The sequence below is a fragment of the Canis lupus genome, chromosome 4 (assembly GCF_011100685.1).
Source record: "Canis lupus familiaris isolate Mischka breed German Shepherd chromosome 4, alternate assembly UU_Cfam_GSD_1.0, whole genome shotgun sequence".
Lineage (NCBI taxonomy): Eukaryota > Metazoa > Chordata > Mammalia > Carnivora > Canidae > Canis > Canis lupus.
Window position 1 is genome coordinate 70,585,145 of NC_049225.1, and position 12,847 is coordinate 70,597,991.

Here is a 12,847-nt window from a genome sequence, read left to right on the forward strand (position 1 = left end):
GTCCAACTTTGGATAAGTAGTGTAATTCTGGATTTAGTTTCTCATCTGTAAAAGAGAACTAATAGCACCTACAAAATTTACCTCTCAGTGGTAGAATAAAAGATTAATGAGATTTGAAAATTGTCTAGTAAAACTAGTAGACAAATAGAAGAAATGGCTTAATTAAAAAAATTATTGAATGTTGTGGGCTGAATTGTGTCCCCCTCCAATTTATATGTTGAAGTCCTAACACCCAATACTTCAGAATATAACTGTTTTTAGAGGTAGGGTGTCTAAAGAGGTAATTAGTTAAGATGAAGTCATTATGGTGGACTCTGATCCAATACGACTTATAAGAAGAATAAATTTGGGGGCGCCTGGGTGCCTCAGCAGTTGAGCATCTGCCTTTGGCTCAGGGCGTGATCCTGGAGTCCTGGGATCGAGTCCCGCATCAGGCTTCCTGCATGGGGCCTGCTTCTCCCTCTGCTTCTGTCTCTGCCTCTCTCTCTCTGTGTCTCTCATGAATAAATAAATAAAATCTTAAAAAAAAAAAGAAGAGTAAATCTGAACACAGCTGTAGAGAAGAAAGATCATCTAAAGACACAGGGAGAAGACAGCCATCTACAAGCCAAGGAGAGAAGCCTTGCAAGAAACCAACAAGCCAGACACCTTGATCTCAGACTTCTAGACTTCAGGACTATGAGAAAATTGATTTCTGTTGTCTCAGCCTCATAGTCTGTGGTATGACAGAACTAGTAAACCAACAAATACACTGCGCCTGATATCCAGAGGATTGTTAGTCTGGCTCTTTGGGGCAACAGTGTGATCAGAGGACCTTCTTATAGGGTCGTTCAGGGGATGGGGTCTTTCAAGGGATGAATCTAAATCATGGTCTAGGAGGACAATAAAAGATCAGAGGGAGAGCTCTGTACTAAGTCCAGAAGGGGAGTCAAATCTATAAAAAAGAAAAGAAGTCCTTAAGTCAGAAGCTGAGAAGGAAGGGAATCAGGGTGTAGATAATTAATGTGGTGCTATTGCTTATGTGAAGAATGCTAGAGAATAGTCTACAGCCAATGTCAGTATCTTTGGAGCAGGATCCTGGGCCCTGGGTGTGGGACAGATGAACAGCTTTTCTCATCAGCCTCCATCACTGGCTGGGTTCTAGGCTCGCACAGCAGAGGACTCTCACTCTGGAGTGTTTACAGTGTTTACAGTGGATTTTACCTTCCATACATGATCCTTCAGTCTCTACTGTACCTCTGAACTAGTTATTCTTCAGAGCTCCTCTCAGTGGCAGGTGGGAAAGATAAAAGTCCCTGGTCTATAGGGTATAGTTTCTAGAACCAAGGGAATAATCTCTTTGGAGACAGTAAAGCAAAATACTAACCTGATCATCTAAATAAGTGATAAGTACAAAAAACAGACAGGAGCAGATAATCTAGTTGAAGGCAACAGGACTAATACTGGAGAAACAAAGATATTGAAAAGATCCATAGAGACACTAATAAATAGGGCCTAGAGTAATTCCTGAAATTAATGATAAACCAGCTCAGTGACATTTTCAGGTTAGTGGTAGCTTCAAGTTTGGGTTATATTGATATACACCCCCAACCTACTTGAATTGTGCCCTTTTGGATTTCATGAATACCCTCCAAATGTTGCCAAACAGTGTTTCTCAACAGTGCATGAACATGAGAATCACCGAGGGTACTTTTTAAAAACATTTGCTGCCTGGAGCCCATCTCAGAAAGCCTGATTTAATTGTTTTTGGAGTGAGGATGACAATTCTACAATTTCTATTTTTAATATCTGAGGATTATGATATGCAATGTATTGAGACTTACTGCTATAGATCATAAGTGTGCATCTGCCATTGCCTCTTGATGAGGCCTATCAGTTCCAGAGGAGATCTTAGCTTTATGGGAACGTTCTAGCAGAGAATTTCTCAGCCATGCAGTTTCAGATACACACTAATACTCGGGCTTCCAGGAAAGCAGGTTCACCAAAGAGTTCTGGCAGCGTGTTTAATGCATATTTAACCTGCACTTTTAAAAGATAGAAGCTTATCAGGTTCCCTGACTTTCTGGTTGGTTTAGGCAAGAGTCAGGTTTACAGAAATGATGTGTCCAGTCTTAAAATCTGCCTTACTGACAGACAGGTCTTGCACAAATACCATGAGGGCAGATCACCAGGAGATTGTTACGTAGAGAAATATAGACCTAGATCTGCTCAAGAAAACATGATCAAGAACGTCCTGCCCCTTCTTGCACTTAGTTATTCATTCATGTTCAGAAAACATTTACTGAGCACCTACTATATTCCAAGAAGTTGATCTGCAAGCTGAACAGTTAAAATTTTTCTAATTCACTGATATTGCTGTTTAAAACGTAAGCTCCAGTTTGGGCATCATGGTTTTGGCTTTATTTTGTTTTGTTGTTTTGCACACCATTATATCCCGTATGCCTAGCAAATAGAGACCATTAATAGATATTTGACGAATGAATAAATGAATCGATGCCTGAGTAAGTGAATTAATTAAATGAAATATATCCCTGCAAAGGTGCTTATGACTCAAGAAAGAACAAGATCCTGGAAGAATATGCACAGAGAAAAATAAATTATGCAAGGAGTTTAGGGAATGCTCCTTGTGGGGAATCCATTATGCCCAAGATGAGATCCATGATGCCAGAGATGAGAGCACAGTAGTAAATTGGAAATAGAGGGTTGAAAGGCCTGAAGACATGAGAAAAAGCAGATTATCTTGGGAGTTTCAAATTTGGTGTGACTAAAGCTTTGATGGAGAAAGTAGAGTTGAAGAATTAGGAAGGAGATAGGCCATCTAGAGGTCACTAGACCATGTTTAGTTTCTCATTTCAGGTGTGACAAATTACCACAAATCAGTGGCTTAAAACAACACATATTTATTATCTTGCAGTTCTACAAGTCAGAAGGCTGAAGTGGGTCTCACTGGACCAAAATCAAAGTACCGGCAGGGCTGTATTCTTTTCCAGAGGCTCTAGGGGAGAATCCATTGTCTTGGTTCTCCCAGCTTGTAGAGGCTGCCCGCATTCCTTGGTTCATGGCTTCCATCCATCTTCCCAGCCAACAATAGGCAGTGGGGTCCCTTTTCGTGCTTTGAATTTCTCCTACCTCGTCTTGTGTCTTCATATCTCCCTGAACTGCTTTTCTGCTTTTAGGAGTTCATATGTTTGGAATGAATCCACCCAGATTATACAGAATAATCTTCTCTTAGTCACATCTGCAAATTCCTTCCTGTCATGTAGGGTAAAATATTCCCAGATTCTAGGGATTAGAATGGGAACATCTTGGGGCATCGCTATTCCGCCTGCTGCACCATATAAGAAAATTTGGACTTTATCATAAGAATGATAGGAAGCTTACAGACACGTTTTCAGGAGGCAATGGTACAATCAAATCTGCCTTTTTGAAAGATCCTCTGCATGATTTATGGAAGTTGGATTAGCAAGAAACTATTGTCATCCAGGAGATATGTAATGTTAGTGTAGAGCAGAGAAGTGTCTGGCAAAGATGAAGGAAGGATGGATTTGAGAGTCAATTAGGAAACTAAACAACAGATTTTAATGGTTGATTAGTTACAGGTGATGAGTGTGAGGGACACAGGATAAGACAGGGAGCACCCACACCTCGGGCCAGGCCAACCACATAAATGAAAGTGCTGTTCACCCAGAAAACAACTACAGGGGGAGGTAGCAGCTTTGAGAGAAGAGGAAGAATAATGAATTTGTTTTGGGAATACATCGAGTTCAATGAACCGAAACAAAATCCAAGTGCAGATGTCCAGTTGGGAGTTATATTCAAGAGCTTAAAATTCAGGGGAGATGTCTGGACTGCATAGAAACCAAAGCCCTGGGAACATGTAGACAGAAAAAGGAAAAGACAGATTCAAGGACAGGGCCTTGAGGAAAAACAACATTCCAGAGACTTTCTAAGGAAGAGAAGCCTACGTGGGTGAGTAGGACAACTGAAAGAGAAAGAAGAAATGGTAGGAGTTTAGCGTCATTCAGTCCAAGGGAAGAGAGTGTTTTAAACAGCAAGAATGGCCAGGTGCATTGGCCAGTGGGAGGAAGTCAATAAAATAAGCACTGAAAGGATCAAATGAGCCACATGGCAGTTGACACTGAATTTGGCAAGAGCAGTGTCCTTGGGCAGGAGGGCTGAGCAGTGGTTGGGAGTAAGCAACAAGAGACAGGGTACAGGGACCCCTGGGTGGCTCAGCGGTTGAGCATCTGCCTTCGGCCCAGGGCGTGATCCTGGAGACGCGGGATCGAGTCCCACATCGGGCTCCCTGCGTGGAGCCTGCCTCTCCCTCTGCCTATGTCTCTGCCTCTCTCTCTCTGTGTCTTTCATGAATAAATAAATAAAATATTTTTTAAAAGAAAGAGAGAGACATAGGGTACAAACCACTCTTCCAAGAAAGTTGGCTGGAAGGATGGGAGAATTTTAGAGGTACCTAAAGGGGCATGGAGGGTTAAAGGAGGAGATGAAACTTTTTTTTTTTTTTGATGAAACAGAAACATAAATAAATTGATAACAATTCCTTTAAGTAATGACATGGTGAAGGACACGGGACAAATGGAAGCAACCAGAAGGAAATGTAGAGTTCAGAAAGAGTGTTTTGTTTAATCATTCATTTGCTTGTTTCTTCTTAATATCAAAGACTTGAACACAATATACAACAAATGGAAAGAAACTGGTAGCGAGGAAGAGTTTTACTGGAGAACGTATTCAATTGGTCAAGGTCTCAGAGAAGGGCTAGGATCTAGTCTTCATGGAGGGATTGGCTTTACTGAGCCAGCCCTCTGGAATAGGAGGCCGCACTCCAGAAACGACAGGTGCCAGTTCAGGGAAGTAGAGCAGGGCACTTATGGGATTCTTGGTCAATGGCTTTTGCTTTATGTTTTGTTCTTTTTTTTTTTCTTTCATTGAACAAGATAATAATCCAAGGAGGTGTTGCAAGCAGAAGAGATGCAAATGGTGAACCGAGAAAGAAAGAAAAGTGCAAAGCCAGGAAAAGCACAGCTGAGCTTTGGGGTCTGGAGGTGGGAGGGAAGGCCGTAAGGGCCAAAATCTAGGTGTTAAATTCAGAGCAGTAAAGGGTAAGTCCTGAAGCAGAGCGTGAAGTGGCAAGGCTTCCGGTTTAGGACATGCACAGCGCAGGGGTGGGAACGCTTGGCTTCCCAGGTACTTGCTAGGGGAGCGGCTGGGCCTGCTGGCTTAAATTTGCAAGAGAACCAGGCAACTGGAGGCTTTTTCAGACTCTGAGGGACACAAAGCAAAGCAAGGTCTCTAGCTTCACTGAGTTCATAAGGCAGTTGGAAATAAAAGACCAATCCACGTAAAGCAGGTAGCAGCATGACTTGCCAGTTTTCCTCATCACCAGTATTGGAACTATGGGTAGGCTGAAGGTCACATCACAAAGCGGTACAAGAATCCCACAAGACCAGTTGAAAATACAAAGCAGCATATGCTCAAATGTCAAATGAGAGCTAGAGTAAAAGGATGGGTCCTTTGATTTGGAAGGCGGAAAAGGAGTCAATAAATCAGGCAATAAATCGGACACAGACACCTGCCACACCATGCAGCTGACACGTCCTGCTATCTTAGTTCTGTCCCAGGGACAACACGAGAGAATGACACGCCATTCCCCGTAGACTGCAGAATGAGCTCCTGGAGCCAGTGGTCGGAATGTGACCCTTGCCTCAAGCAAATGGTAAGTGTTCATTGTCATTCCCCACTCATCACCCCCAATGGAGACTGTGTTGCAGGCACCTGCAGGAAAAGGACTCTGAGGCAGGGACCACCCATCCCCATCCCTGCCCAGCTGCGTTCCACACTGAGAAGGAAAGATCCGCCCCTGGCTGGTGAGGCTCCCGCTGCCTGGACACCTGCACGGGGCACTCAATGCCAGATGCGTGCCCTGAGCACCCCCCCCCCCCCCGCGGGCAGGCGACTCTAACCCGGGTGACTGCACTTAGGGCCCCTCCCACCGTGAAACCATCGCCGCCTCTGGGTCTCTAGCGGCCTACAGTGCTGCGGCCGCCGTCCTAGATCATTGTCCCTTTGGGGCGACAGAAATCCTAATATTTCCAGCGGGTTTTGTGCAGTTTCGCTCAAGGAGCATCGAGGTCTTCGGACAATTTAACGGGCAGAAGTGCGTAGACGCGGTGGGAGACAGACGGCAGTGCGAGCCCGCGGAGCCCTGCGCGGCCGGGGAGGAGGACTGCGGCGGCGGTGACTTCAGGTGCCGCACAGGTAACCCCCCCCCCCCCCCCCCGGGCTCCGGGGCGCTCTCAGGGGCGAAAAGAAAGAAGCCTATTTTTTTTTTTTTGTATATTTCTGATTGGAGTTCGATTTGCCAACATATAGCATGCCACCTGGTGTCCCATCAAGTGCCCCCCTCAGTGCCCATCACCCAGTCACCCCCACCCCGCCGCCCACCACCCCTTGTTCCTTTCCCAGAGTCAGGAGCCTCTGGGGTCCTGTTGCCAAGGGCCACGGGGGGCGCTGAGAGGGCTGCCCGGTGCACCCTAAGGAGAATCCCGAGCGCAAGTGTGCTCCGTCCCCTCCCGCCCTGCAGTGCCCTTGCTGTGCCCTTGCTGACCTCGGGGGGACGGAGGAAGCCCGGGCCTGGGACACAGCGCGGCTCTCTCGGGTTTGATCGCAGGCAGATGCATAAAGAAGCGGCTCCTCTGTAACGGTGACAATGACTGCGGGGACTTCTCAGATGAGGACGACTGTGAAAGTGATCCCCGTCTCCCCTGCCGTGAGAAAGTGGTGGAAGAATCGGAACTGGCGCGGATGGCGGGCTACGGGTCTGTATCTGGCTTGAAGGCTTCTGGGTGAGAACGGGCAAGGGTGACCTCCGTCCCTCGTCCCTCCCCGGTGGGAGAGAGGCCGAGGGCCCGCATTCGGCCCCAAGCGTGCCTGAGCTTCAAAGAAGATAAGTGCCGAATCAGCATTTCAAGACAATTTGCACAACCGCCTGGCCTCACTTAGGGGGTCTGTAGAATCAGGATGGGAGGTGATTTTCTCCGAGTCCAGCAGGAGATGACACAGGTCAGTTATGAGCCTCTGGAAGGCCGCAGCAATGCTGAAGTGACGTGTTGACACTTGAACACTTGCCAGTGGTAGGTCTTGCAATTCAAATATCTGAATTGTAAGTAAGGCTGTCTTTCACGGGGGACTTGTCCTGGATCTGTACCTGGTTATAAGGTCTGAGGAAGGTACAGTCTTCTAGAGTTGACCCAAGAGGAAAAGGCAGAGAAGAAGTTCTGATGCCAGATGGTGATGGTGTGGAGACTCTGGCTCTTATTACAAAGAGAGGTTTCGTTCATTTTCATTCATTCTATGTTCATTGCAGAACACAGGGGCTCTGGCCAGCTATGCTTAGATGAGAAGTCATGGACAGTTTAGAACTCAGAGTTTTACAGAATAAAGATTACCCAGAGATCTATGCTCTAGGAATTAGGAAAATGACATGGCCCTGAGGTGCTATTCCATTCTGCTCCATATAGTCAGAGAACATTCCAGGGATGCCTATGGCATAGTTTCCATTTGTTGTTCTGAGCTGTTTGCAGGAAAGGTACTTTGGGTAGATTGGTTGGCAAGTTGTACTCAACAGAGATGTATTTTTTCCTACACCCAGTGGTATATTGACAGAGATGGCAGATGGCTCTGTTTCACTGCCTGTAGTGGAATATGTCTTATCAACCACCTAATCTGAGTGCCTGGATCATCACGGGCACTCAGATTAGGTGGTTGATAAGACCCAGTTCATCACAGGCACTCAATAAATACTGGGAGCTGATAAATAGGTAAATCAATCAATTAATTAATGAAAATAAGTGTTTCTAAAATACTGTCAGTTGGCATCAGGTGAAACTGGGTCACTAGAAATACATGCACGTTCAGGACTCAAGTCCTGAGAATAGGGATAAGGAGAGGAAAGAAGATGGAGGTATCAGCAAGGCTGATAGAGGGATTAAGGTACTGGTTCTCACCCAGGAGTGATTTTCTCCCCAGAGGACATTTAGCAAAGTCTGCAACCTATTCTGGTGGTCACAGCTGTGGGGTAGGGATGGAGAACTCAAGAAGTGAGGGAGCGTTGCTGATATCCAGTAGGTAGAGGCCCTGGATGGTACCAAACATCCTGCAGTGCCCAGGGCGGCCAGATGCACAGTGTCAGTGGCCCTCAGGCTGAGAAACCCTATACCAGGGTAGGGGGCAGTTCTTAAGGTAAGGCCTCTGGACCAGGTTTGGCTCTAAACAGAGATGTCTTCTCTCTCTAAGCCAGATACAACTTGCACTTGTTGAATCTCAACGAGGGAAAAAGTTCCAGGATACCAAGAGTCAGGCACCACATGAAACATCACATTTCATACACCCTTTATTCACTTTATAAAATCTTCTCCCAGCAGCGTTCACGTATTGCCCACTAACCAAGTGTCTTTGGCCCTTGGCCAAAAGGTAGGAATCTTGGATCCAATGTACACTCTTTGTCTCCAAACATAGGAGGTTCTTTTAATAATTGTCAGTAAATGGTATGGGGGCTGTTGGAAACCTTATAACCAGATCACTGCATACTCCAATGAGTTCTGACTCTTCCTGCCGCTTTCCTCAAGGAGAGACTATGAGTCTGTGGTGAAAGTCCAGTGTTACTTTATTTTGCTTTATTTGGGGTCCAAGAAACAGTTTTCTCCTTAATCTAAACAGATGGGCTTGAAGCAGAGAATTGTGTATGTTATTTATTTTCTCTCAATGCAAATGTATACCTTATCTTATAAAAGGCTACAGAAATTTTAGCCCAGTTAGCTGAAAAACAATCATAATCTATTGGTTTTCTTTGTTCAGAGAAAAGAAAAATTTATTATATAGCATTTGCTAAGAAGTTTCATAGTGAGGCATCCCAGAAAGCTGGCTAAATACAGCAAGCTTTGCCACAGTAAGGACTGGTGACAGGGAATGTCACAGGGCTGAGTCTTCAGGACCAAGCAAGAGGATGGGGCCTCAGTTCTGGGGAAGGTTGGCTGCAGAAGTGAAAAATAAGGTAGTTCCTTATAGAATAAATCCACCAAGCTTTTTATTAAATACCTTGTTACCATGAACAATAACCTATAACATTTAGTCTTCATAAAGCCTATTATTCTCCAACAGCTTTCATTTGCATAGTACTTTGAACTTTATTTTCTACCTTTTTTTCTCTGTAGATTTTTCATAATAATCCTGTGAGGTTGTCAGGGGAGGTATTATATTCATTTTACAGGAAAAAAAAAAACCACCTGAGTGAAGCAAGTAAGACCAGTTTAGTCTCTTTAGATTCTAATGGAACTTTTTTAAATTACTTTTTTAAAGATTTTATTTATTCATGAGAGACACAGGAGAGAGGCAGAGACATAGGCAGAGGGAGATACAGGATCCCTGTGGGGAGCCTGATGTGGGACTTGGTCCCAGGACCCCGGGATCATGACCTGGGCCAAAGGTAGATGCTCAACCACTGAGCCACCTGGGTGCCCCTCTAGTGGAACTCTTTAGTTTCTGGTGAAACTAAGCCCAAGTTTCTCTCACTTTCATAAAACTATATATTTTTTCACCACACCTTACCTTGGCTTCTCCCCATATGCTCATCACCACCCCACATCACTTTCTCTCATCACTACAAAGCCCATAAATCAAAACTTCAAAGCAAAACTAACCTTAGAAAATGAAACTCCTTATTGATCATCCAAATGTTTGAATTAAGAGTAGAAATCAGTTAATTAATATTTAAGAAGAGTTCTCAAAGTGACATGCTTTATTATATTGGTGATATTCTTCGATCTCATTAACATTGCATATTTAGTTACCATGTATCACAATTATTCTTCTAAGAATATATATATATCCTAATATATAGGATATATTGACTAGAAATAATAGGAATAAACACCCTAGTCATGGCAACAGGCTTATAAACTGCTTCTACACAATCCAATCTGGAAAATCTCAACAAGTCTTATCAGAGGTCATATACAATCAGATTCTTTTACACAAAAGTCACAAATGTCCAGTCATTAATTTATACCTGTTTTTTTTTTTTTTCATTTGAAGGACTCCCACTTAAATTCTTAATCCCAGGAGAATTCCCTTGTATCACAAATATTTCCGCCTCTTGCCTTGTAAGCATTTGAGATTCTCCAGAAGTGTTTCGGGAAATCCCCAACCCATCTTTCATTCATTGAAAAAATATAAATCCAAACCAGCTGTAAATGATGTTCAGTACATAATGCATTACTTTTTTATGTGATCGAAGCATAGTACCACTTCTGTGGAGGGAGCTTTCTTTTCTGTTCACTTGGTAGGTTAGAATTGCCTGTGGTTCTAGATGCTGGCATATAAACAGGCATCTCTAGGTGCTGCCAAATATACATGCTTTTTTTATTTCCCAGGCGATGACATTCCATCGATGAGAAGTTTTCATGTTTCTTGGCCGAAAAAAATTGGCTCATTCTAGACTAGACTGGCTGTCTCTGTAGTAGTGGAACAAAGTCAAAAGTTTTGAAACATTTCTTCCTTAGTTGTGCTTTAGAGTGTGGATCCGCTTCATTGTAACTTTCCAGATGGATCCAGCCAACTGGTCAATTTGTTGTTCTGTAAAGGAAAACCTTCAAAGGGGGGTATGCATACTGTGGGGTGCAAAAAGACTTTCTAAGGGGGAGGCAGATAAGTTTTAAGATAATAGTTTCTTTAACTACTAGCTGCTTAACCAATCTATGGAACCAACAGTAAATCTTCGATTCCATACATACATATTTTTCATAAACTTGAGAAGCTTAACAACTCAGTGGCATTCAAGTTGTGAAGCCTATTCTCCCCCTCTCATCTCCCCTTTCACAATAGCCTTTCACCTTCTAAAAGAAGAGTACCCCCCATCACCTATCTCAATTTTACTGTGTGGCAAAAGAACCAAGAAACATTTCCAAATATTGGTGCTCAGTTGGACTCCAAGATCTTGAGTCAACTGGTCTCCAATTCATTTTGAAAGATAATGTAGTCGATTGTGAGATAATGGGCTATAAAGATATACTTTTTAATTTTTTAAAAGATTCTCTTTGTTTGAGAGAGTCAGCAAAAGAGAGAACAAGCCAGGGGAGGACAGAGGGAGAAGGAGGAGTAGGCTCCCCACTGAGCAGGGAGCCAGATGCAGGGCTCCCCTCCCAGGACTCAAGGATCATAACCTGAGCTGAAGGCAGACCGACTGAGCCACCCAGGCGCCCCTAAAAATAGTTTTTAATGAAAGACTAGTCTGTGATCTTTTCTTGGCATAAAACTCAGAAAATCAAAGAATCAAGTGACATTGCCATGACAAAATTCCTTCTATTCTTTTCCACTTATGTGAGTAAAGTTTCCAGCATTTGCAGCTATAAAAAATAGAAAATCAGAATACAATTGATACTGAAACATCTTTTTTTTAGCAATAAGTAATATTCATTTCTGAAGGCAAGAACTAATCAATTAATTTAAAAAGACCACCCATTCATTTCATTGAGACACCTTTCCAAAAAATTTTGTAATTATGTTTGTTAACTATTTTAGAAATTTTAATACACTTATATATACTACTACTAATAATGATAACTCAATCCAGAAGAGCTTTTAATTACTTAGACCCTATTGTTAAACTATATTTATTTCTTTTAAATTTCAATTAATACCTTTTTAGTACACAAATGCGTAAAAAAGTGATACCTTAAAACCTCCAAGCTAAAATAACATTACATTAAGTTAAAATTCTGTGGTGGAAGTGGAATAGAAACATGAATTCAAGAATGAAAAGAGAGACATATAGGAAACCTCTGTATCTTTTACTCTTTTGGCAGTGAAACCTAAAACTGCTCTAAAAAATAAAGTGTCTTTTTAAAAACAAGAATCAAAAGGAATGCCAGAAAATGTCTAGTTGCTAAAGAAATATAAACATTGCAGTGATTTGATACCCACCATCACTATGGCATTTATATTTCATTGGATTTATTTTAAAAAGAGGCAAAATAATTGTACTTTAAGATGTAAATATTTATAGCACACTGAGAAATTATATCCTTTGCAACATCTTAAACTTAAGATGAAAAATCTTAGAGGTCAAATTAAAATTGTGCAGGCAGGCAGAATTTATTATAATTTTTTATAGAATAGACAAGCAGAAAATCTGAAAACTACTACCCGAAATCACGCCATACACATTTCCACCTCCAGGCTTCCGGGCACACCATTCCTCCCGCCCTTCCGTCCCCATCCTTCAGAGCCCAAATCAAATCCTGCATCTTCTAAACTCTATGTATGACCCTTTGGGAACCTGCGCAGTACTTACCTGGGCTACTTAAATGAAACATGTGTATTTGTCCTTGGACTGTTTTTTGAAATTGGTGGTTATGTGTTCAACTCCCTAATCTGAATATAAATTTCATGAGAGCAAAGACTGTGTATGAACTCTCTTAATATTACTATTTACTACGAACACTACACACTTCATAGATAAAATAGTCACCTAAGAGTTAATCATCATTATAAACAGAGGTTAATGTCATTGTCCGCTGAAAGGGAAGAGGTATAGCGTCTCTGTTGATGCAGATTTGTGAAGGACAAGTTCACTGTAGAACAAAGAAAATCGAGGGCTTGTTTCAGAAACAAACACAGAAAATTTGTTTCCAGTGTTCTGTGTCTGTGTATCAAAACATTAGTCATATGGAAGGAAAAAAGGGAAAAAAGTATTACTCATTTGCTGTAGATGCAGGGACGGGTGGGGACGGGTAAAGAAGTGAAGCTGAAATTTCAACCTACTATAAGGCATAAG

General features: G+C 42.6%; 1 protein-coding gene across 1 annotated transcript in view; it reads left to right on the forward strand.

Moving 5' to 3' along the window:
* The window catches only part of C9 (complement C9), a 59,811-nt gene that overhangs the window by 7,855 nt on the left and 39,109 nt on the right, over positions 1–12,847 (forward strand). The window contains exons 2-4 of the mRNA XM_038535265.1: positions 5,626–5,731; positions 6,126–6,273; positions 6,686–6,833. Coding sequence (XP_038391193.1) covers positions 5,626–5,731; positions 6,126–6,273; positions 6,686–6,833 — 402 coding nt within the window. The remainder of the gene's footprint in view (positions 1–5,625; positions 5,732–6,125; positions 6,274–6,685; positions 6,834–12,847) is intronic.